The sequence below is a fragment of the Ruditapes philippinarum genome, unplaced genomic scaffold, assembly GCF_026571515.1.
Source record: "Ruditapes philippinarum isolate M1 unplaced genomic scaffold, ASM2657151v2 ctg5286_1_1_1_1, whole genome shotgun sequence".
NCBI classification, from domain to species: Eukaryota; Metazoa; Mollusca; class Bivalvia; order Venerida; family Veneridae; genus Ruditapes; species Ruditapes philippinarum.
The window spans coordinates 25,658-52,747 of record NW_026863533.1 but is presented as its reverse complement, the minus strand read 5'-3'; the positions used below and the strand labels follow the sequence as shown (position 1 = coordinate 52,747).

Here is a 27,090-nt window from a genome sequence, read left to right as displayed (position 1 = left end):
TGATGATGATGATAATGATAATGATGATGATGGTGATGATGATGAGATAACGATGATGATGATGATGATGATGACGATGATGAGTGTGTACCATATTCGGAACGAATGTGGTACATTTTTCATCCGAATATGGTACAAGTTTGTACCATATTTGGTCAGGCATTTTACCCCAAAACTGCAGATACGTATATGGTACAATTAGACAGTTGTACCATATTCGGCCGAATATGGTACAAATTTGTACCATATTCGTTTTTGTACCAAATACGGTCCGACATATACATGTAAAGTGAAATCTGATTGGTAATTATGTTGTTCACACACAACATAATAACTTGTGCGCACGACTTAAATATGTCGTGCTTTCGGGATGATTAAAAAACACACATGTCACTTCTGTGCCACCATAGCAAACAAATCTAACTGCTTGAAAATTTAAGATATATTTCAAGTTTCCTAATATGACGTAGTGCAGTGCCAAATTTAATAACAATACTGGATGTAATACCTTAAAATATGCAGTTACTCTCAAGAATACACGGTGTTTATACTTTTAATGATAACATATTGGACCACGTGATAGTTTGATATATAGCATGTTCACTACATAATCTAGTACACTCACTGTATTGCCCCATTTGTACAGTCATGGCTCAGATACCAACAGCTATAAGGGAACCGGAGATTAAGTTCACTCAGGTTCGACTCTTTTATCTATCATTAAATTACATTTTGCAATGAGCAGACATTTTATTTTATATCAATGTTTTTATTTTATATAAGAATATTATGTTGTGTTCGTTTTTATTTTATCTCTTCGGTTTTATGCACTTATTTTTTACATATTAATGGTATGATTATTATTTCCTTTATTCCATTCTATATTCCTTTGTGTTATATACATTTTAAAATATCTTGGTGTATTTATGGTTGTGGAATTATGTAAATAAAAAGAAGTTAACCAAAGATATTGTGGCAAGTGAAAACGATGATATTTTGCATTTGATGTCCAGTGACAATATACTTAAGATGTAAAAAAATACAAGTACATTCAGGTGCTAGCATAGATCAATGACATATTTCAAGGTCGTAACAAGCAGGGTCTCAAGCAAATGTTGTAAAATATTTGACCGCACTTTGATAAGGTGTATGGATATGTTTATATCAATAACCTATGCTTCAAAACGTAAACATGTTAATAAATAATAAGCATTTATTTACTTCATTTTGGGACCGAAGTTTTATACATGCGTTTTTGTGGAATGATAAAAACGAACTATATAAATCAAACTGATAGTGAAAAAAACGTTTAAAATTTGTTCTACAGCTATTCATCAACAATGAATGGGTGAACTCAGTCAGTGGAAAGACTTTCCCGACACTTAACCCCACAAACGGCAAGACAATCTGTGATGTCCAAGAAGGCGACAAGGTTAGTGAGACATGTTAGAAGATAAGGTAGTCAAATATTCATTTAAAAAAACGTTTATTTATAGTCGGGCGTATTCATTTCTTTAGAATTTTGACGCTCTTAGACGTGGGAATTAGCAAAATAAACCGGATTCTCGCTGTCTTATCATGGATGTAGGACCTTAATAATCAAATCCCGACATGCTTACTGCAACATATTGCAACATTTGTGCAGCGATTGGTGTTTTATATGAGGGTAGACTCATCAGTAAATGTGCAACTGAACATTTAAAATGTGCATCTCACCTTACATCAAGCGTGGTAAATTGTCAAATGAGATGTCCTTGAAAAGCAACGCTTTTAAATATGTTTAGGCATGTTTATACGGCACTTTTGATATCCTCTATCATAAACAAGGACGCGCGGTTAAAATCTAGAATGGGGTTATTTTATCTAAAACCAAGGTCAATATCCTTATAAAAGTACTATTTCAATTCAATCTAAAAACTTATGTTGAAAAAAGAGACATTAATCACCGTGCAAACTCGGTTAATAAAATATTATCCTAAGTGCTGTTTTAAGTGTAAGCTTTATTCACAACGCCGTTTATTATACTGCATGACGCCATAAATTATTAGCTGTACAGATTTTTGACAGGTTATATGGCCCTATATAAACGGCTGTTTTGGAAATATAACCCGAGTTATACATTGAAGTTCCTGTCAGGAATATTTATAACGAATTTATAATACCGCAAACTTCCTTTCTTTTCTTTCTTTTTTAAAGTGAGATTTGCATGGGATTTCTTTAACAAAATGCGATTTATACGACTACTAGTGTACCTACAAATTAAACGCCGACTTCGACTTATACGACTACATGTGTACCTGGTGATGATTTTGATTATCACCATTTTCTGGTGAAAATCAATACTGAATCAAATCTGAAAAACGATTGGAAAAAAAAACAGTTATAATAATTATGATAATAATTTTCATTTTGCCACAAGGCGTGAGTCAAGCACGTCATACGTTGTCAAACAACGTATACAGCTCACGCGTAAGTTATACACGTCGTAAGCTGTATACGGTAAAACAAACATGTATACGGTGTACAACAAAGCTGTATACGGTACAACAATCCTGTTTACGGTACAACAAAGCTGTAAGCGGTACAACAGTATCAAACTATACAAGTTTGTGTGACGGACCGGTTCACTCATACCAGTAGTTGAATTTAATAAATCCCACAGTATAAACGCTTATCATGTGTGTAGGGAAAATTTCTTTCTAGATTACGTTTGTAGTTACACTTTTTGTGCATTTTAGCAGGATTTTGGGATTTTATACTGTATAAGAAAATCAAATTGAATTTGCAATTATAAAATATCATCCTACCTATCAGCTTCAATATTAAATTGAAAACAAAGTACTACTGTGTATAAAGGTGACAATAAGGTCACTTCTTTAAAATGTGCAAAAATACAATTCTTTCAAGCAATTAACATCAATGTATAAATTGTCATAGTAGTAACTATTATAAAGAGTTATCACATGTTTTCATTTAATGGACAATGTTGATTTACAGGCAGATGTCGATCTAGCGGTCGCTGCAGCGAAGAAAGCTTTTGAATTTGGATCGCCATGGCAGAAGATGGACGCTAGTAAAAGAGGAGCTTTGTTGCACAAGGTTGCTGATCTTGTTGAGAGAGACAGACTATATCTTGCTGTATGTCGCAATTATTTCATACATAAGAGTGACATTTTCATTGTTTTTTAAAACCTGAACGAAATGTTAATTGGCATACAATTCATGAAAATGACGCAGACGAATTGTCATCAGTCAAGAGTCACTTGAAAAATATGCTGCACATTTTCGATATTGAAGCCCGTAGACATAATGGTATCTGATAGATTGATTTTAATATATCAGCAATGAATCCTTGAATCATTTATATATAATAACAGACAATAAAGCGTCTGCATATACTTCAACCAATTTTCTTACTAGCGTGACCCTAAAAGAGTAAAGATTTGGGGGAAAACGTTTAAAGGGCACTTGTTGTTCTGTAATATTTCTATTATTTATTTTGTTTTCTTTTTTATGAAGAGTCTCGAAACGCTAGACTGTGGCAAGTCTTTCAAAGATGCATATGGTGAAATGGCTGCAGTATCAAATTTTTTACGATACTTTGCTGGATGGACAGATAAAATACAAGGAAAAACTATACCAATAGGTAGGTTCATAATGATAATAATTTTTTGTTCCTCAAACTTTGGTGATATCATAATGAGAATAAAACTATGCATATCATATTTAAAATAAAAATGACAACAACATATTTATATTTCCGCTAGAGATTTTCAGTCATTTTCAGCTTAACTATACATGTTATATGTAACCAATTCATTGAAACCGTCACTCTACATGTATATGACCATTCGCTGACGTCTTTAGCATTTCTGATTCCGACAAAACAAAAAACGGAGGATTTTACTCTGAAATACATTTAGTGATTAAAAAGCACTATGGGACATTTGCTGTAAATGAAATATGTAATGCTAAAGATTAACCTTCACAATTTTCAGATGGCGCGTTCTTCTGTTACACAAGACATGAGCCTGTAGGTGTCTGTGGATCAATCATTCCAGTGAGAAGTTTTCTCTTTATTAGAGTCTGCTCAATAATTTTTTGAAATGATTCGTTCTTATACATGTTACTCTTAATCTACAAGTGGTCCTAATTCACGTTCTTCTTATCCATGTTGCTCTATTTCATGATGGTTTTATGTTTGGTATGTTATATATAAGAAATTTATTCATTTCCACATTTCGTTAATGATTTGTTTTATAATCCGGACAAGAGAGGTTAAAGAATGTTTTAACTGTTAACCAAACTTTGCTTATTTGTTTATTTATTAGGCATACAGTAATTGTTTTGTTTTTTTCAGTGGAACTTCCCGCTAGTATTGTTCGCATTGAAATTAGCTCCGGCACTGGCATGTGGAAACACTGTTGTTTTGAAACCAGCAGAGCAGACGCCACTGACAGCTCTGTATGCAGCTACCCTCTTTAAGGAGGTTTGAACAGTTTCTTAACAGTCTTATATTTGTACAACGTGATAATCGGTTTATTATTGCTTACTTATTTACAGCTCATTAGTAGGTGAACGCTGGAGTATGAGTATTTCTATAAATATACATAAATGAGTTAATAAGCGATCACTCGCAACGGTGATATTCGTTCAAACAAAGCAGCACACCGAGCAAGTGATATTCACCAAATAGAACATCAAATAGAACATTTATCATTTAAAGATGATATGGTTATAATGTATTGCCTACAAAAGAACATTATTAATATACATGAGTGGGTAAATATCATCATTTTTATTTGTCGATAAAGTTTTAGAAGCGATTTATGTTCGGTTTAAGTCAATGTTGACGTTTACATGTGTCTCAAGTTATATATAAAAGATATCGAAATAATATGACATGCTGTTGAAGAAAAGTATAATTCTATTGAGTTATAAGTGGTGTGATATGCAGGATGTGACATATACTTTATATTACATTGATATGACCTATTTGTTTGTTACTCTAGGCTGGATTTCCTGCAGGTGTTGTGAATATAGTGCCTGGTTATGGACCAACAGCTGGTGCTGCCATCTCCTCACATCCTGATGTTAACAAAATATCATTCACTGGATCAACTGATGTATGTTTACCTCATATTGTGATTATATTTCATCCAATTGGTTTTAACAAAAATGTCCAACGAATCTCGAATATGATTTAAAATAATGGTGATTTATTCTGATAAAGAAATATAAGCATAATTATTTTAAAGCCTTGGTCTAGTAATAAATATGTCTGCCTCTTGTCTTGGGCCAAGTTGGGGATAGTTTGTTTAAGACCCACTGCAATAACAGTTATGTACCCGTATATAAATGAAATTGTACCCGTATATAAATGAAATTGTACCCGAATATAAATGATATTGTACCCGTATATAAATGATATTGTACCCGTATATAAATGATATTGTACCCGAATATAAATGATATTGTACCCGTATATAAATGAAATTGTACCCGTATATAAATGAAATTGTACCCGTATATAAATGAAATTGTACCCGAATATAAATGATATTGTACCCGTATATAAATGAAATTGTACCCGTATATAAATGAAATTGTACCCGAATATAAATGATATTGTACCCGAATATAAATGATATTGTACCCGTATATAAATGATATTGTACCCGTATATAAATGAAATTGTACCCGTATAACAATGAAATTGTACCCGTATATAAATGATATTGTACCCGTATATAAATGAAATTGTACCCGAATATAAATGATATTGTACCCGAATATACATGAAATTTGACCCGTATATAAATGAAATTTGACCCATATATAAAGAAATATTTAATGAGTAACAGAATGTAATTCTTAAAATTGTTCAAGAAATAACACTTAGATGAAAAATTTGGAGAGTTTGTCGATAATTAGGTATTTTATGAAATCAACAAATTCAGCGAGACTTAAATTTGTGCCTTTTTGAAAGTTAGTAAGTAGAATAAGAACAGTTTTCTTGAACAAAATAGATCTACAAAATTACATTGCTTACAGTGTTATATCATACAAATAAAAATTGTATCTAAAATAGCATGTTATTTTCAAAGGTTGGTCAAACAATAATGGCAGCTGCAGCTAGATCAAACTTGAAACGAGTGACACTGGAACTTGGAGGAAAAAGTCCGCTGGTTGTCTGGAAAGACGCAAATAGTAAATGTCATTTGTTTAATGGTTACTAGTATGTCCTTGTACCAGTTGTCACTTTAAATAAATGCAAGCAGTCACGTATATATGTTCTATATTATAACTTATCTATAAGTAATTTGCATTTATGTAAAACATATATTAAACAAACATAACACTAGCTATTCATATTAGAACAACATGCGACTTAGTTTGCAGGGCGGCAACTCAACAATACATACAGGCCTACTGTCGATATGAATTGTAAAACTTATCTCCATTATTTACAATATTAGCTAAATTTATTTTTGATAGGTTATTTGGCACTTTACAAATGGATGATTTTATAATAAATGTTTATATATGGCCTAATAACATGTCAAAATCTTTTTGACTGATTTATAATACTGCAAACTTTCTTTATAAGAAAAAAAATGAAAAATGAAGTGGAATGCATACACAGTACATATAACAAAGCATACAATACAATCAAATGGTCAATGTCACACTTTATAAAACATATATCATTAAGTTACACAGTATTATTAGCAATCAGAAAACGTAAACTATAGATAGAATATACTATCAACATGTCTCAATTCATATACTGGTAAATAAATACTAGGGAAAGATACCATCTTATTAATAAGGAAGTAAATCACAAAACAAAACGAAAATAAGTGTATGTAAGATACAGTGATACAGCGTTTGGGACAAACTTTTGATTAACTATAAAGAATAGTGTTTCGAACATCGAAAGCTTGAAATATATACATTGATAAGTTACTAATTTCTATTTCATTTTCTGAATTCATCAATGTAACAAATTTAGGTATATTTGGTCTTTTCCAAAAGTGTTTTTTATATATATTTTTTCGTAATTCATTATATAGAGAACATTCTAAAATAAAGTGAAATTCATCTTCCAAAATAAAACAATTTTTACATTTCCTATCATCAAAAGGTATAGCACTAGGTTTATTTCACCTGCCGGTTTCAATCTCGAGTCTATGTGAAGAAACTCTTAGCCGGGACAGAGCAATTCTAAATGATAATTTAATAGTTTTAAAATTTATACATTGCAACAACAATATTTTGTTTCAGTTGATACGGTGGTAGAATGGGCACATCAGGCTATTTTCTTTAACTGTGGACAAGTCTGTACAGCTGGATCTAGGACATATGTACACGAAGATCTCTATGACGAATTCGTCAAAAAGGCTGTTGCTCGTGCCAAGGCTAAAACTATTGGCGACCCTTTTGACACTAAAAGTGAATATGGTCCACAGGTAAATAAATACAATGTTTAACTTAAAAGAAAAAAATAAAGTTATCCTTTCGCTTATCCAGAGTTAAAGTTTCAAAAGCAAACATATCACGCAGGAATTGCATTATTATATACTAAAAGTACTTGAAGAAAAAAAAAGAATTTTGTTCAAGCAAACCTTATCATAGAATTGGAATATTTTTTTTTAAAAATCTACAATCAACCATTAAATTTGTGTCAAAATAAAGTAATACGAATAAAGCTCGTATGGAAACGTGTTTCTTTTTGTGCTTTGAAAATTACCTTTTTGTGAAATTGTAGGTGTGTGAAGAACAGTTTAATAAAGTATTAGAGCTGATAGAAAGTGGTAAAACTGAAGGTGCTACATTAGAGACTGGTGGTCAGAGACATGGTACTGATGGTTACTTTGTACAACCAACTGTCTTCTCAAACGTCACCGAGAAAATGAGAATTGGGAGAGAGGAGGTATGTTTTATATATTGTACACTTACAAACTTTTGGTAGATCTATTTTGATAGATATGTTTATTCAATTTCATATATTAATAATTAAAAGACGTATCAATTTTAGAAGGTTTGAGCATTAAAATGTAAATTGTCTGTTGCGGTGTGTTGTTGTTTTCCTATGATATTCGTAACAGCGGAAGTACGAAAATGCAGAAAACAACACTGTAAAGTTGATACATATTTAAGGTACTTATATTCTTTAAACTTTCACGTTGCCTCATGTCTCAAACTAGCCATCAACACCTATTGGAATGAACTATCTTGTCACGGTTGCTCAAGCATTGGTTAGTGATAATCAACAGATAAAGCTGGTTAAAGCGAATAAAATGCGTTGTCACAAGTCCTATTCAACTGTTTTAAGCCTGAGAAAACGGAATCTCTAAAGAACGCCCAAAATTTTCTTAACGAATGATTACACATCATAATAAACAGAAAAATAAAAACGTTTTTGATACTTAATGTTATTTACACAGATGAGTGTCAATTTTCTGAACTACATGTAGCAGTTTGTCTATGAAATGCATATGATTTAAATAAATCAAATCGAACGATAATGACTGTGGAACTCCATTCCTAACTCTGACACGTCTTTGCTGTTGCTGAAACAAACAAAAATCAGCTGTCTTGTTTTTCTTTTTCCACTGATTATGTATCAACAGGACTTTCCAACTTTTGAGCAAGTAAACAGTAGTTATATGATAAAATTATAATATCTACTACGAAGGTATCACTCCACAGAATTCTCATTTTTCTCTCTAAAAAGAGAGTTTACTGTATTTTAAATTCGTTATAAAGATGCCTGACAGGTCATATGCCCGTATATAAACGGTTATTTGCCTAGTGGCTCGGAGTAATCGTTTATAGAACATGTCCAAAATCTTTATATCTAATATTGTATGGATTTTCTGAAATTTCAGATATTTGGTCCTGTGCAATCAATTATGAAATTTAAAGACATGGAAGAGATCATAGCACGTGCAAACGACACAAAATATGGCCTAGCGGCAGCGATATTCACTGAAGATATTGACACGGCCTTGACATTTACTAGTAGGGTCAAGGCCGGCACAGTTTGGTACGTAAATTATTTTCGATATAAAAGTGTGCACTAAAAAACATATTATCTCCTAAAATGTAAAAATGAGTGAAAGTGATGTGAATATTTTGTTTTTAAGATTTTAGTTTTGATGGACAAATGTCTCTTAAGTGATGAACAATGCCCACCAATTGTATGTGTGAATTTAACATATACATGATATATGACATAGTCTACAGAGGTCACATATTTTTAATTACGAATACACTCATTTTTTCTTATATATACCATGAATACAACACCCCTTTTATATTTACCGTAGATAGACCAATTATGTTTCATAGATATACTATGAATACATGTTTTTTCTTATGTCTTATATAACCCACGGATACACTCATTATTTTCTTATATATACCACAGATACACCAATTACTAGTTTGTTTCATAGATATACAACGAATACATCCATTATATTTCTTACATTTATCACGGTTACATCGCAGTTCTTTTATTCTTGGTTAAACCACGATTAAACATATAATATTTTTGGTATACCACGGATACATCTATTTTATTTTTTACATATACCACACTTTTCAGTCATTCTTCGTGACCGTTTCTTATTATCTTATACTTCATTCACTTTGGTACTGCTTTCATCATAATACAGACAATCTAACAGAAACAATATGGCTGTACTGTATATACTTAAAGTAACTTTTAATTGGGGTTCTTTTTAGGGTGAATTGTTACTTTAAAACGGGTCCAGGTGCACCGTTTGGAGGATTCGGAATGTCTGGTATTGGCAGAGAATGGTGAGATTTTTATTTTATTTTCTCCTTATGACATTCACACAGACTATTTATTACAACTTCAGTTATTTTCGCAAAATAAAGTCACAGTCGATTTAAGGTATTTGAATTTAAACATGTGCTTTGATGCCCAATCCATTGAGCTACCGTTGTACCACAGTTTATGTTGTAAAATGATGGGTTGGTAAGCTTATAGGAACTCCACTGGGGCCCAAAAGCTTTAAAAAATCTTTCTTCCATAGAACCCCTGCGGCACTTAAAACAGACAGATATGCAAAAGATAATTAAGTAATATACCCAAAAGTAGATCGTATTTGATGCTCTCTTAGTCCGATTTGAGAGAAAAGCCATGCAACGCTTTTTCAAGTTTTTCACAATTAAAATAATTATTCTGGAAAAATGGAGAAGCCAATAAACTGAATTATTGCACATAAGTGATTGGTCTATACCTATATCAAATGGAAAATTAATCTCAAATAATTATTTCCAATCCCGTCATGTCAGTAGCGTCCCTTTAATGAGATGGCAAAGACAGCCAGAAATACCCGAAAATTTCATTGAATTATATCTACAACAATAATTACTGACATCATAACTTTTAAGGTTAATAAACAAATTAATACAAAATGATTTCCTTCCAGTGGAGAGTATGGACTACAGGCGTACACAGAGGTTAAAAATGTAAGTCAGTTTTACATATTATTATAAATATTCAAAATACGAGCAGGCGTACAAGAAATCATGTGGATACCCTCATGACAAAACTCACTCTGCTTTCTGACTGAACTTAAGCCGGCTGTACTGGGGACAGCGGAATGGAATTAAGCATGAAGGGGAAAACTGTGTTCAAGCTGTTGCATATGCGGCGAGCGAGCGAGCGGGTTTGTTAGGGTGGGCGGGTTTTTGGTTGGGTGAGTCAGTCGTTAGTAAATGAGTCAGTAAGTGTGTTCATAGAATGAGAAAGGGGAGTCGGTCTGTCAGTCAGTGAATTAAACAGATAGTCACTATTGAAACAGGGAGATTTGTTTTTCTTTCGTAAAATTTCGGCATAACATTTATTTGTAAATTGCAATGAAAACTGTTTAAAATTCTTTTCATTCTTCTCGGTTATTTCAGGTGGTCATGAAGACGTCGGTAAAACTTTAGGTCAGCTGCAAAAAAAACATTTCAACAGTCAAAATCATAGACCATGATGTTATAAATGTGTGTAATATTTTCAGAGAAATAACGTGTATATTAAGTTGTTTTAATGGGAAACTGTTGATAATATACACTTGATACCAAAACCACAAACACCATGTTCAACAATAAACGATGCTTTATGATACACCATACTCCAGGATATATGTGCATATCTTTGTTGATTCAAAAGAAAAAAAAATGTACAAAAACCCTATTAAAGTGACAGGCTCAAATTCCTGTGTTGTTGTTGCTATTGTTTTGATAAATATTGTTTAAAAAAAGATTTATATCATAAGTTTATTAGTTCAGAGGCTCAGCTTCCGATGAAATAAAGTGTTATATTTTGTATTGTTTTTGAAACAATGCGAAGACCTTCATTCTATTTCGGTGTTGTTGTTTATTCTGTCCCAGACTTAATGTCTTATATTATAACTCGTATTATGATATAAATGATTTATTTTCGTTTAAGCGAAGCGAATTAAAAAATAATACAGTTATTTTATTGTGATCAATGCTTCCGAGGGATCTCCCGTTTTAGATTTTTTTCTGAAGTCCTGTTGAGTAATAATTTTAATTTTATTTCTCCTTATTAGACTTTAAAAAAAACCTTATTAAATGCTACAACTCCTTAGACTCCTATTTCGGAATTATAACGAAGTCAACTTTTATCATTCCTTTAAAGTCCTTTAAATTCCTTTTACGAGTTCTATACATGAAAAGAACATTAGATTCGGCAGCAAAACGCTTCCATACCAAAACACTTCTAGAAACGGTGTCATTTTGTTTTGAAAGTTTTTGACCGTGCGACCACATACACGCATCAAGGACATGTTGGAAGGAAAGTGACCGTGCGACCATATAAAAGCATCACATGATTCCCTTCTCAAACGAGAAAGGGACAAAGAACTGCCCGCCCTTTTGTAAAAGGGCATTAAAATAGGCCATTTCCTTATTGGTAATGCCATTTACTTATTGTAATTAATAAGGAGACTAATTTTCATGTATATGTCTTGAATTGGTATATATACAACTGTAGTAATGCAAACCAAGCGGATTTCAGTTTTTTCTTTCTTTTTAAGTTTAGTACAGTTTTGATAATTAAACCGGAATGAACCATTGTTTGTAGTGTTAAGTCACATGAATTAATGATATTTTTTATTTCCTTGTACCGATTTGTTCACTTCGATGTTAATTTTTCGTTTAAGTTAAGCCGTATTTTGAAATGGAGAATGCGCGTAACAATGTTTTAGCCTAGTTCTGATGATTTACGGCTTGAATGCGATGGATTAGCTTCAATTTGATACGCAAAAATGGATGCCGCCAGCAATCATTCTCAACACTGTGGAGACCTCTCCTCCAATGAAAGACCTATGTCTATCAACTGACCTATGATTGAAAAGGCATACTTACACAGAAAATTGAATGTTTCCATGTTAATTTCTTTATGTTGTCTCGTAGTTGCTTGTCAATTTTAGAAGCACCTATCGCATTAATATCTTTTCTGTCATGAGAAAATATTACAAATAAAAGTTAAAAGTATCAATTGTTGATTAAGGCACAATACGAATAAAGAGTTTAATAAACGAGTGAACGGATTTTCTGTCAGAATATTACCCACTTTCAGGGCGTTTCTGCCAATTCATTGGCAGTCTCGAAAATACATTTCTCCCTTCAACGTCAGCATTTTCACGCCTGAAACATTCTCAAGGAAAGACAAATTGGGGATATTGCATTAGTGACCAAAGTGATGATTGTTTATGTGTGCAACACGAAATCCCTTTCTTTATTTTAAAACGGAGATATCTTGAACAAAAACAACCATTTTCACAACATTTTCCAAGGCTGTCCTTTTTAATCCACTAAAATATTTTATGAAGTCGGAGAAATCCATGGACAGTAAGTCTATAGCAATAAAATTGGCCTTATTTGCGTAATATAAACAGACCAACCAAGTTTTCAACATACCTGAATTAATCATTAAATTTTTAATTTCTGTCAACATTGCAGCAATCGGTCATCACTGACACACTTCTATATATTTTATTCATAAATGACTTAATAAAAGTGGTTAATAAAATGCGTAATTCATTCCGTCGACATAGACGAAGCAGTAAATACATACATTTTTGGTATTCTCAACCAGATGATTCAATGCCTTCGACGCTTATGATTATTTATCAAATGTTTGTTGTTTCACCAAAAACTTTATATGGATGCGAGCTTTTGGATACCGTCCAGGCACAGTATACAGCGAACAGTGAATATAAGTTATGATATATATCTAATGGAGTCGTAAGTGTTTTGTTTTCATGTAATAAAATGCATATAGTGCGGGCATGCGTTTTCATTGTCCTTAAGTATACATACATATATATATATATATATATATATATATATATATATATATATATATATATTGCAAGCTGTATAACTATGTATTAATGTAGGGGATCGACTGAATCAAAACTAAATTAAGGTTGTTCATCTTTTAACCTCTGAGTATTAAGAATCTAATATTTGATCGGTTATGCTCTATTTTATTCAAGATAAAGTAAGTCCGTGTTATCAGTCAAGTTCGTCTTTGTATATAGGAACGGACTTAAACTGTTGACAAAAGTCAACCTTAAGTAGTGTCAATGTAAAGACGTCCTTGTTTTTAAGAAAAAGAAATCACCATGGCACAGCTTCCACCTCCACCACCAGCTATAAAAAATCCGGAAATAAAATATACACAGGTTCGAACATTTTTATTGACGTTTACAGTCTCTTCAATGTTTCATTCATTATTTCCAAACAGTAATTGCTTATAATAGTGGAATTAATAATTTCTAAAATTTCATTGGATATTGTGATCAGTTGTGTACTGTTTGATGAGATATTTGCAGAATTTTTTATTTTATGAAAATTAAAGAATAAACTTTTTTTGGAATCTAATTTTAACAAATTGCATAGTATGACCTATATAAATTGTTTCATGCAGCTATGCATATTTTCGTCGTTTTTTCTTCTTCCCCATTTACTAAACACCTGCAAATTACTTGACATTTCAGAATCAAAATTACTTTTTCGTGTACCAATTTTCATTTCGCCTACTTTTAATTTTATATGTCAATTGCAAATTTCAAACAATAATCGAAATAACGCTTAAATAAAAATGTATGTTATTAAAAAAGATATATGAATTAACCCTTTACCACATATATACGCGAAACAAAGCACTTTCGACCCCCCCCCCCTTATTTAGGCCACAAATAGTGAAAAAATGTCCTATTTGGGCCCAAAACATAAGTTTTCGTTTGAGAAATGTTGCTTAAAAAATTGAGCACTTTTTCGGCGCCGCCCCCCATCCAAAAGATACATCAGTGGGTTGCCAGAAGGGGGGTGTGCCCCCTTCTGTTAGGGGGGTTTGAAGGGGGGGCGGAGTCCCCCTCATCGCCAAGAAAATTTTGGACTTGTAAGAGGCTAAAAATGACCCCAGGTCGATCATAATGTAACGTTTAACCAGCGCTGAAAAGCCCTTGACTCTATCTCAATCCCTTGAGCAGTTGCAGCACTTTGAAATAAATTTTGATGGAAAAAATCGAGGCAAAATGGTGATTTTTGGCAATTTTGAGATGTCCCCTCGTCGCCATGGTAACAGGAAATTTAAGACTGAGCATGTCGTTACAAAGGCAATGGTCCAGTCAATATTTTTGCCAAATTTGATTAGTATTGAAGCATTTTTCATAGTTTCATAGCAGTTTGAACTTGTAACGGGAGGCTTTTCAGTGAAAACGGCCATTTTTCACAATATGCTCATGGGGGAAAGGGTTAAAAGATAACCTTTTGGATATTATACCAGATCCTCCACTTATCAATGCTAAGACTATCAGAGTTCCGTCAAATCAGAGCACGCACCTCAATCTTCCAAAATAGTTTCTTTCCCGCAACCATCGTGCTTTGAAACAAGCTGCCGCAAGACGTTGTTGACCAGACCAGCCTGGATATTTTCCAATCAGCTCTGGCCAGCCAACATATAAAATACTAGTCACGGAGTTGTTCTTACTCTTTTAATAGAAACTGTATATAATGGTGAATAAAATCTTGATTCCTATTGAAACTGAAATTGCAAAACACAAATTGATATTCTGTGTAGACTAACTGATATATTGCAAAACAGAAGAATAATGTACTAGAACGGGGTTAAACAAGTGATTGGATGTATTCCCGAGATATAAAAAGTTATTATTATGATGTGAAAATACAGTATATTTGAAATGGAAACATAGCTAATATTGGTAATATTGGTTATATTGGATCCGACATGAAATGGAAACATAGCTAATATTAATTATATTGAATCCGACATGAAATGGCAACATTGCTAATATTTGTTATATTGGTTATATTGGATCCGACATGAAATGGAAACATAGCTAATATTGATTATATTGGATCCGACATGAAATGGAAACATAGCTAATATTGGTAATAATGGTTATATTGGATCCGACATGAAATGGAAACATAGCTATTATTGGTAATATTAGTTATATTGGATCCGACATGAAATGGAAACATAGCTAATATTGGTAATATTGGTTATATTGGATCCGACAATGAATTATATTCGGACATTGATGGTCCTAATGCTGAAAGTTCATTTGTCATACTTTTTAGGATTTGATACATATTTCTTTATATAAGTTTACGTAACGTGTGCCTATGTCCCGATTTCTACTACACTTTTAGCTTTATAAAAAGCAATGGATTAGGTTCGGCAAAGTCTGAATAACTTGGCAATAAATTTATGGATAAGCACGTTTTACTGAAAGAATCAGTATTCTTATAAGCGGACCACCTGTATGTTATACATATTGATCATTTGACTGTCTGAACTAATTTCATGCAACGCCATGACTAAAAGTTGATACATTAGGTATTCGCTGATTGTGAGCTGGCCAGTACTCAGTTAGCAGATACAAAATAGGAAAATGGCAGGGATACCATCACCTCTTCGTGAACCAGAGATCAAATACACACAGGTAATGTATCAAGCAATTTTCCCTCTGACATTTTCACTTTCTTAAATAGTTTAAACATATATGAATACATGTATCTAAACTCTGATTATAAGTTTTTGTTTGTTTCAGATTTTTATCAATAATGAGTGGGTAAATTCGGTCAGCGGTAAGACATTTCCTACCATTAATCCAACAAACCGGAAGAAAATTTGTGATGTCCAAGAGGGTGATAAGGTAGTTTTCTAGATAATGAAGTTTCATTACAAAATTATTTTCTGACAACGTTTATCTGAAATAGCACCTCAGAAATGTGCATGAAGTAACACCAATTCTTAATTTAAATCAGAAAAATTGTATCCCTTGTATAGATGTTTGGTCTTTGTAAAACAATACCAGTACCTATATAGCATAGAAATAATTAAGAATTATACACATAATAATCTTTTATATAAGAGGGTACTGACGAGATATACATGAAGCAAAAACATGAGCTTCTAGCCTATTGCTTTATGTAATGTTTCACTTATATATTTTCAGAAACCTGCATGTTTATATCGAACTGCGATTTCATATTTAAATGTATATTTTTACTTATTGAAACCCTTACGTTCGTGAGAGTGGTGAAGATTGTTGCCTTTGAAGCGCTTGTCCGTAATTGCTATAGGTTCAAAAAATTTCATGTTAGGAAGATTTCATGTTAGCTTAGAATATCGGTGGTTCTGTGCAGGTATTCGCTCTTTTCTGAAATAACTATAATGTGCGAAGGGGTACCTGGGGTGTTTCTTATCTTTCTTAATCTGTTGATCATTTTTCTCGGAAAACTCACTTCATTTACTCAGGTTTTCTTATTTTATGACCAATTATGTGCATGTTTTGAAGCGTACGTTGATATGCTTTCGAGCTGATCATAAATTTGAATTTGCTAATTTCACACTTTGATCCCTGCAGCAACGTATGGCGCCTTAGGATTTTGTTCACTAATTTCCACATATCAAGATATTGTTTTTTAAGTTGTACTATGTTTCACTATGATGTCCCTTATGAGCCGTTGTAGTAAAGAAATGGATCCTCCGCAAGGCGCATTAAGGTTCAGGCCGCGTTCCATCAGTCATGATGTGTGTAGGTTGCTTCTAGGTCCGGAGAGTTCTGAATGGATCTTTCACATTGTTCACGTCTTTATTCAGGACTGATTGGTTTTTCATTTTCTGTCAACGACGCCAGAGATTTGGAGAATGACTGTGTCCACCTACGTTAGAGGACTTCAGTAATGTAATTGTATCAAAATACTAAAATAACTAAGGCAACAAATAATGCTTGCTTGTTTGTTTGCTGCAGTTATAAAGTTTTTGCGTTAGTAAGTTGGTCAATAATTGAGTACTTAGTGTCATTGAGAGCTAAGACACATAAAGCTCTCTCTTTTATCAAAATCGAGACGCATCGTAAATGAAACGTTACGAAACAGCTAACTTACATGCCACCTTGTCATGAAAACCGGGAAAAAGATATTCCTGTCCAAGAACAGACCAGTTCCAAGTTTTGTAATGGATCATATTACGTTTCCACGTTATGTAGAGTTTATACCGTTTAACTACGGTTTACTACATATCTCGTTTGCATGGTAACTGCCGTGGCAAATCTTTCATGGTTTAATATTCTGACACAGCATCCACGATGATTAAGGTCTGTCTCGTTTGCCCATGCCAGTACCCTGCGTTGAATCACGTTTACGGTGATCCGAAACGTGTAACTGCGACTTGACTATTAGGAACATAGCATTTACATAGCAGAACTGTACAAAATGTCTAGATTTTTTTTGCAACAAATTAAGTATAAAAACAATACAGTTTGTAGCATTCATCTTTCAAATTGTCATGTAGTTAACGTCAATTTCTTGACAAAAAGACGCGAAAATAAAAAAAAGTCATTTTGATACTTTATGTAAAGAAACTACTCATTTACCTACAGAAGTTATTATTGCGCTTAATGAAATATTGCTGACGGTAAACACAAAGCACAACAACTGATAAATCTTCATGGAAAATAATTCTAGTATAAATACATGTATTTAGGCTGACATTGACAAGGCTGTTGCAGCTGCAAAAATAGCGTTCGAGTTTGGATCGCCATGGCAACAGATGGATGCCAGTAAAAGATGTGCATTGCTGCATAAGTTTGCTGATCTTGTTGAAAGGGACAAAATATATTTGGCAGTAAGTCTTGACATGAAACTTTCTAGAGATATATAGCTATAATAAGAAATATAGAAATACAACTGCATGTTTTGCACATTAGATGAAGGAAAATATCACTTATATAGAAGTGTGAAAATACTTGCTTCAAGAAATTGTAAATCTTGTTCTTATTACTGATTTTTCTTTTTTAAGTGTTGTAGTGAAAACATAGATTCTTCTCATTGCTACATATGGTAAGTTGAGTCTATGTGAGGCTCTCATAGGATGCTTTGCACATCCAATTCTCGGCACTGGAAATTATGTATAGATACCCGGAAAAATAATCACATACATCTAGAGAAAATCCTAGCGAAAATACAAGATCAATGGTACTTTTCCCGCTGATTAAAAGAGATTTTGTTTAAACATTTTCTTTATTTTCTTTGCATGACATTTTTTATGAAACATAACTTGACATGTTTGTATATTATTTTTTCGCAGAGTCTAGAGACGCTTGACAATGGTAAACCTTTTAAAGACGCTTACTCAGGTGATATTACTAGAGTTGTTGGTACATTTAGATACTTTGCTGGGTGGACAGACAAAATACAGGGACGAACAATACCAATAGGTGATATTTTATTTGTATTTCTTGATTTTCTTAGTTAGTAAACTGTATGCCTGTGAAAGATAGATATCTATGTAAGTATATTCCGAAGTTGCACGGCACTTCTATTGGAAGCAACAAGACTTGTTTATATAAAATACCAAAGCTAATGAGGATGTTCAGTCTATTTTTGTTTTGAACCTTTTGTAATAACTATAGTCATACGAACATTTTCCAGTCTATTTGTCTGAAGTAGAATCATATTTTAATACATGTATCTATGTTTCAAGAGTGATCACATCTATAGAACTACTAGCGTAAAAATGCCACAAAAAGTCCTCTCCACACATTTAAAGAGACGGCATCCATGTTGGTTTCAAATTATCGTTGTTTGAAGACAATGACTGACCATAACCTCTAGGCTTCCAGTATATACGTTGTTTCAAACAATATTTACTTCTACGACCATTTACACATTTCAGATGGGAACTTCTTTTGCTTTACGAGACACGAACCAGTTGGTGTTTGCGGGCAGATAATCCCTGTATGTAGAATATCTACTCACCATAACTAATGTGTATATTGTTTATATGTAAATAAAAACATAGGTAATTCGATTGTTCATTGAAGTTGGGCATTAATCTTAACAACACTATAATAAAAATACCTCGGCTATTTCTAAGGACATTTATACAGTATTGCATGTAAAGCAGTAACTTTTAAGCAGTTTTGTAAACGTTATGAATATTACTGATATGTATTAAAGTATTATGGTTGAACAACTTTGCTTATTTCTTTCCGTTGTATTTTCTTCAGTGGAACTTCCCGCTAGCTTTGTTTGCGTTGAAGATTGCTCCTGCTCTAGCATGTGGAAACACCGTTGTTATAAAACCCGCGGAACAAACACCACTCACAGTTCTTTATGCAGCGCAACTTTTCAAAGAGGTTCATAAAATAGTGAATGTTCTTGTATTCAGTCAATTTTACTAAAATCTGTAATGGATAGCACTTGGGTAAACAATACGATAACTGAATACAATTTCTATGCTTTAATCTTTAATTATTAACTGAGTGGTAAATTTCAATTTGTTTTTCTATGAAACAAAAAACGTCATTACCTCAGCAACTTTTATTTGATACATGTACTAAATGTGCCTCAGAATCTTCACGTGGAACAAATGACTTCCGCATTTCATGTACCGAAAAAATTATTAATTGAAGCAAGCCGATCCATCAATTTTATGGTCAAGATGTGTGTTCTAGTTACGATTGTTATATTTATTGTTGTTTCGTTTTAATTTCAAGGCAGGATTTCCTCCTGGTGTTGTGAATGTAGTTCCTGGGTTCGGTCCTACAGCTGGCGGAGCAATCTCTTCCCATCCAGACATTAACAAGACATCGTTCACCGGATCTACAGAGGTAGTCATTCATAAGATCTGTATTGCTACAAATTGTAAATAAAGCTTCATGAGATGAACATCGCTGATTTGCATTCTTGCATAACTTTTGAAGATAAATCAACTTTTGATGTGACTGACGAACTGCTTTAAAGCTATTATAATACAGACTGTGAACGCTGTAAACATATGCTATGCAATCTAAATTTTCTTGCCATCATTGTCTTGGCACTGCAAATAATTCGCCTTATATGTTTCATATGTCGTTACATATACGAGATATTAAAGTAAATTAAGGGCATTTAATTCTAAGTACCATGCATTTTCCTTGCTGTGTAGTTGTTCTTTTAGAAACAGTCGATAAATTATTATTTCCAATGAATAGCATATAGAAAATTATTTTGCGTTCACCGTTGTCCCATTTAACTATCCGGAGAAAAAAAAATCATCTTTCATATTGTATGGCAAGTCATTGTATTGTGTACCAATTTATCAATTTATGTATGATTATCAATTAAGCAAAACAACAAACCGTTAGTCCACAATTTTGTCGCTGCGTTGTCATCTCTGGTTTCAATCTTCATTTTTGGATACAAATTTATAGAGCTCGTGCTATTCGGATAAGTTTTTGTCTTTTAGGTTGGACAAGCCATCATGGTAGCTGCAGCTAAGTCAAATCTTAAGAGGGTAACGCTTGAACTTGGTGGGAAAAGTCCACTGGTTGTTTGGAAAGATGCAAACTGTGAGTAAAGGCTGTCTTTCTTAACAATAAGTTCCATGTTTGATGACAATTGTAGAAACAGATGTAGTTAAAACAGAGACAAAAATATACATCATGCTAGTACTCAATGTGACAATTGATGTCGGACATTGAGTCTCATGGTCATTTTTATCTCGCTACTGATTCAAAAATCATGTTGGATAAGTAGTTGATTACTTGCATATTGGTTAGTTATCCAGGGGGATCGACAGCCGAGATATATATCCAAAAAAATGTGCTAAATCAAAAAAAAATCAAAGTTTAATTGTTATTTTCCCGTTCGTATTCCGGAGATCATTTGTTGTAAATATAAAAAGGTTTAGTAAATATACTCTTAAAGCACATAAATATGTAAAGCATTATAATATCAGGTCTGAGCATAGTCGGACTCCGTGAATTCTTTTTTTTAAACTGTGTATAGATTTTTTGAATATCAAATATACATTTATTTCATTTCAGTGGACGACGTGGTAGAATGGGCCGAACGTGCAGTTTTCTACAACTGTGGACAGATGTGTACAGCCGGTTCAAGAACATACGTTCATGAAGACATATATGAACAATTTGTTAAGAAGGCTAAAGCTCGTGCGCAAGCTAAAGTCATCGGTGATCCATTTGATCCAAAAAGCGAATATGGACCACAGGTTAAACCGAATTAGCATTACAAAGTATACCATGTATTGTATGAAAGGTATTTTATAAACACTTTTAAAGTACATCGTTTACACATTTTAGCTATGATGGTCCTGAAAGGTTGTAGCATAGATAAAAGTTGTGAGCAATCTTTGTTTATTTTTTCTCTAATTATCGCTCTAAAAGAGTGGTATTTGTGGTATTACGGGTAATATTTTCATTTCCATACTACTGTTATTCCATTAATGGACAGGCCCAGAGATTAGCGTGAAGACACGTTTATAATGGGTATTACTTCATTTCATCTCTTACCCTAGATGTATGGTTGTTAGTTGCATTATGGTCACAGGCAGAATCGGATAAGCAGATGAATACGGCTGCAAAAACGTTCCTTTACTTGTACTTCAAATTTCTTAAACAAATGGAACATTTTAAGTACAACTATTTATATAATACAAATAGATGAAATGATATCTGGTATTTTAGGTAAGCGAGGAACAATTTAACAAAATTCTCGAGCTCATACAGGATGGGGTCAAGGATGGTGCAGTTCTGGAATGTGGAGGACAAAGGTATGGTACAGAGGGTTATTACATACAGCCGACAGTATTCTCTAATGTAACAGAGGACATGAAGATAGGAAGAGAGGAGGTTTGGCCAATTTTATATAAATAATCATTATCTATTTTCTTAGGCTATGTTTTAGTATTATTATCCTTGTTTGATGTTGTCACACTTTAAATATCATTTGGTAGCAATAGTGTATCCTTAAACAATGATAATGTGTATGCTAATAGGATCACTAATGTTGCACAGTCCTTTAGAAAAGTGATCTGAATGTATAAAACCTAACTGTTTATCAATACAAATTTAGAATGAAGGTGTGAACTTAATGTTTTTAAAACGTAAAACTAAAGTTTAGTGATAGAAGAAGAGCATTTTCACTTGATTGTTGTGGATTTTAATGGTAACGTAAGTTACTTGTAACGTAATTGCACACAGTTTATTTGATGAAAGTAAGATTTTTGAAAATTCATAACGAAGCTGCAGGGATGTAAGTCTTATATTTCAAAACCAATACACAAGTATTTCCCTAAATATGGTGTTTAACAATCTTTATAAGATATGTTTAAAATGAAATCATATGATTTAGTAGATGTCAAAGATATTTTTCAGAAGCATTTTATTAAATAAGTTCTTCAAAGATATAATTGTCAACTTTGTTACTTGTACAGATATTTGGTCCTGTGCAATCAATTATGAAATTTAAAGACATGGAAGAGATAATAGCACGTGCAAACGACACAAAGTATGGTCTAGCGGCAGCTATATTCACTGAGGATATTGACACGGCCTTGACATTTACAAGCAGAGTCAAGGCCGGTACAGTTTGGTACGTTTTGTTATTTTGTTTTTTCATACATATTGTTTTAAACATTGCATAAGGTATGGATTTGAAAGCCGTGAGTTGACAATTGTTGTTGTTCCTGACTGTATAGGCGTTCACCTAAAATGTAAATGTCTCAGTTATTAGATACACCTTATTTCCATGCGCTCAATGTTGTATTAAATGTTTTACGCCGGATTACTGGAAATTAAAGATTGAAGATGATGTAATGTTATTCAGATATCGCACTAGATAATCTCATTCATCATGAAACAAACGGGACGTTTAAAGAATTTTGATCATGTTTTCTAGAATAAGAAACGGAATCCGTAACGGTAATATGTTTGTTTGTATTAAATTTTTGTTTCCCTTTACGAAAATAATTTTTAAAACAGAATTTAAAGAGTGATATCACCGAAAGAGCCTCGCAAATTATTGTCGTAATAAACTTTTTAAGTTAATTTTTTCTAAACATTCATTATGCTATGAAATATGTTTAATTTTATATTGCAGGGTTAACTGTTACAATAAGACGTCTATAAGTTCTCCATTTGGGGGTTTCAAAATGTCTGGAATGGGACGGGAGTTGTAAGACAACATTATATGTTTCACGTCATTGTAAACAATATCCTCACAACTACTGACAAAATAAACTAAAACATAACAAGAAGGACCACCAGTGCTTTCAATTATTTTAATTAAATTTTCATTTATTGATTAATGTATTCATTTGTTTGTGTGTTTTACTAATTGTCTGACTAAGGCTAAGTGAGGCTGGCTGGCTTCCTGCCTTACTAACTGACTCATAAGTATCATCGTTCTTCAATCTATTTTTCAGTGGGGAATATGGTTTGCAGGCATACACAGAAATTAAAAACGTAAGAAATTATTTTTGTATCAAAGAGTTGTCGGTTTAAATGATCTTAACAATATATTCTTTTCGTGAATGATAAGTCATGCATGACTGATGTATATAAGGGTAAATTCATTGTCAATTAATGCTAAACTAATCAATTATTAAGTCTTTTTTTAACGATCTACATTTTTGAGAAGGCTATCATAAACTTTTCGTAAAATAGTACATGTAGTCCATTAAAACACGTGAGGATGATTCAAAGTAGCATGACGCTCATGGTGATTGAACAATAATTGATAATTAGTAATGTTAAGGATAAAATATAAAAACTGCCATAATATTCAATTCTTTTTATCAACCGAGTGTACCGTTACATTTTGAAGGATATTTCAAAAATTTCCTTATACCATGCGGGTAATTGGATATTCGTGAAAGAAAAAATAAAGAAATTGGATGGGATGGACATAATGTCACTTCAAAGTTAATTTACTTGTGGTCTACTTAATACAATATATCATATTCAAAGTAATCAATAATTAAATGAAGCGTCGTATATGTCTATTACGCACGAATGTGAAAACAACTGTAAAAATTGCGCGATTGTAACGCCGAATTTGTGTGATACATATGTGACAACAGTTGAATAAAATTTCAGTTAATTGATTGATTTTCTCGCAGATTTGACTGATTACTTCATATATATGAAAATGAAGTTTGGATGACTTTTTAAGTTTAGAATTAAAACATTTTCTTGTATATAAATATTAAGTTTTAATTCATCATTCAACTTTCAGGTTGTAATGAAGACACCTGTCAAGCTTTAGAAGATGAGAGAACACTGAAATTATTGTAGATTCTAGTGAAATGTTGTATAATATATATATAGACAGTTGTGTATACAAACATGTTGATCAGTCCGAATGTCAATCGGTTTTAGATTATATGCATTGTATTTGTTTTATTGTTGCGCTATTTTTCTAGTGTTAATAGAGTTACATGAATATATCCACATGTTAACAGTTCACGAGTTCTTTAATGGAATGGCTAACAAAGCTAATAATTTCTAATTTTAAACCACTTTATTGACGTCACTTCTATGTCTTTATAGAAAGAATATATAATAATAAACCAAACTTCATATGGGAGGAGACAACGTGATAAATTTTTTAATAGATAATAGGGAAACTAAGGAGAACATACCTTGTTATTAACATATTATTGCAAAATTGTTAATGATTGAATCAATTTAAGGATATAACCTTAAGGTTTGTTTATAAAGATAGTCCATATTGAACTTTTGTAACCTTTTTTGTAATATTGGGACAAAATGCTTATGTTCATTTCAGATTAATCGTGGCCATTGTTCAACATAATAAAGACATATATCACAAGAGCACCGCACAGGCGTGGCAATATACGTCCGAATGCAAATTTGTTTTTAATAAATAAAATCTAAAGTAATCAAAAAATCAAAAATAATTTTTAAACAGTATAACATTTGTTCAAAATGATCCACATTTATAACATTTGTTCAAAATATGTTTTATTTCAATTATCAATATTATGCTCTTCATTAATACATGCCAAAGGGGCTTTGCTCTTATCACATGAATACATAGTGACAATTATATATGCCACAGCTTTCGCTGTGGAGTTGCAGTTATGCCCTAAAAAGCTAATTTTGAAGCACAGAGTGGTGATTATTTATGGAATTGCCACGGAGTATATATACCGACTGAAAACTAATATATAAAAAAACTAACTGGTAATGTTGGTTTTTAAAGAAACATATAAATAATATACCATGAATTTAATTGTTATTTAGTCAATGTACATATCTTTAGTAACATCATTTCAATTAATAAGATTGTCTTATTTCGAAATAATTAAATCATATAAACCAATAAAAGCTCCTAAATTATTATAATTTTAACAGGAAAAGATAAAAATATGAAGTTTGATAAAAAAAAAAACATTATAAAGTTATAGATTTTGGAAAATAACATATACATGTATATTGGGAGGAAACATATGATAATTCATACATTGCAATCTCCCTTTGTAATATATACACTTATTTTAAGATTTTGAATGAGTCAGTATGACCTTGACCTCAGGTAATCGTGCTCTGCACATCATCTCAATAATATTAATATTTCTGCCAGATTTAATTTCATACAATCGGTTTAAAAGAAACAGAGCGGACACAAAATTTTGAAATTTGAAGTGTGACCTTGACCTGAGGAAGGTCAAACCTGCACTCTGCACATCCTTTTATTATGGTTAAATTTCTGCCAAGTAGTTTCAGTTTCTTTCCGCCGGTTCAAAAGATACAGACCGTGACGAAAACTCCTATATAAGTCTAAATAAATTAATTTATCCTCGGGGCGGGGCCAATTTTGATCTTAGGAAGTTCGAATTTGTGTTCTGCAAGTCGTCTTAGTTATAAGTAATATTTCTGCCAAAAAGGTGCAATTTCTATCAGTTCAATAGATACAGAGCGGACACAAAATTTTGAGAGTGAAACAAAATGACTTAGTGTGAAAGCTAAAACCTGCGCTCTGCACATTGTCCCATTATGGTTTACATTTCTGCCAAGTAGTCCACCTGTTCAAAAAATACAGGCCGAAGAAGAAAACCTGTAAGAGACGGACGGAGTGACAACTAGATGCATAACAATATTATTTTTTTACTATAACTTAATACATAATTATACATAATTGGTTTTTCTTTCATAGTTTTGTCCTCCTTACTGCGTCCAGTATTTTTTTAGTCGAGCTTGGCTGTCTCCTGTGACAGCTCTTGTTATCTTATTAGAGTAACATCGGGTAATTTCAATATTTTCTACATTAAAAGCATTGTATTGTTGTAATATGGCTAATATCTCTGTTGCGCAAAAATTCATCAGCGCAACGGAGATTTATTATTTTCAAAACTAGCAAACAAAGTACTTTTTATTGAATTTGCATTAGTATATGCTAAGTAAAGTTATATTATGTTGAAATTACAGAAGTCATATGTTGAAAGCATTTTTTAATTATAAACATTCATTATATTGTTGTTATGTACTTTCATAAGCTCTGTTGCGCCGATGGATTATTGTGAAACGGGTATTTTATTTTCAAAACCATGTACTGTTTTTTATCTCTAAAACATAAAATAATTATATAAGTTGGTATTGTTGTCATTTTATACATATATTGTACAAGTTTGATTTTATAAAGTTGAATACGGAATATATCAGATTCCAAATGGACGGCGAAATG

General features: G+C 32.4%; 2 protein-coding genes across 4 annotated transcripts in view; both read left to right on the top strand.

The window, feature by feature from the left end:
* Positions 1 to 557: 557 nt before the first annotated feature.
* The window catches only part of LOC132722328 (aldehyde dehydrogenase 1A1-like), a 46,611-nt gene continuing 20,078 nt past the window's right edge, over positions 558 to 27,090 (top strand). Inside the window, exons 1-14 of one of the 2 annotated variants that reach the window (XM_060706807.1) lie at positions 558 to 699; positions 1,328 to 1,432; positions 2,998 to 3,138; positions 3,520 to 3,646; positions 3,999 to 4,060; positions 4,361 to 4,489; positions 5,013 to 5,126; positions 6,108 to 6,210; positions 7,288 to 7,472; positions 7,772 to 7,936; positions 8,895 to 9,052; positions 9,757 to 9,831; positions 10,470 to 10,509; positions 10,945 to 11,392. In XM_060706807.1, coding sequence (XP_060562790.1) covers positions 649 to 699; positions 1,328 to 1,432; positions 2,998 to 3,138; positions 3,520 to 3,646; positions 3,999 to 4,060; positions 4,361 to 4,489; positions 5,013 to 5,126; positions 6,108 to 6,210; positions 7,288 to 7,472; positions 7,772 to 7,936; positions 8,895 to 9,052; positions 9,757 to 9,831; positions 10,470 to 10,509; positions 10,945 to 10,974 — 1,485 coding nt within the window. In that variant the 5' untranslated portion in view covers positions 558 to 648 and the 3' untranslated portion in view covers positions 10,975 to 11,392. Of the gene's footprint in view, positions 700 to 1,327; positions 1,433 to 2,997; positions 3,139 to 3,519; positions 3,647 to 3,998; positions 4,061 to 4,360; positions 4,490 to 5,012; positions 5,127 to 6,107; positions 6,211 to 7,287; positions 7,473 to 7,771; positions 7,937 to 8,894; positions 9,053 to 9,756; positions 9,832 to 10,469; positions 10,510 to 10,944; positions 11,393 to 27,090 lie in introns of those variants that run through there. The other variant, XM_060706806.1, reaches the window with a different exon arrangement.
* Positions 13,593 to 25,118, top strand: LOC132722327 (aldehyde dehydrogenase 1A1-like). Of its 2 annotated transcripts, none has more exons than XM_060706803.1 (14): positions 13,593 to 13,745; positions 16,143 to 16,247; positions 18,083 to 18,223; positions 18,686 to 18,815; positions 19,274 to 19,335; positions 19,608 to 19,736; positions 20,097 to 20,210; positions 20,828 to 20,930; positions 21,408 to 21,592; positions 22,068 to 22,232; positions 22,817 to 22,974; positions 23,482 to 23,556; positions 23,807 to 23,846; positions 24,619 to 25,118. In XM_060706803.1, exons 1-14 carry the CDS (start codon positions 13,686 to 13,688, stop codon positions 24,646 to 24,648), a joined length of 1,497 nt encoding a protein of 498 aa, XP_060562786.1. In that variant the 5' UTR covers positions 13,593 to 13,685; the 3' UTR covers positions 24,649 to 25,118. The 2 variants fall into 2 exon arrangements, with proteins under 2 accessions (XP_060562786.1, XP_060562787.1); XM_060706804.1 differs by lacking the exon at positions 13,593 to 13,745 and adding an exon at positions 15,940 to 16,034.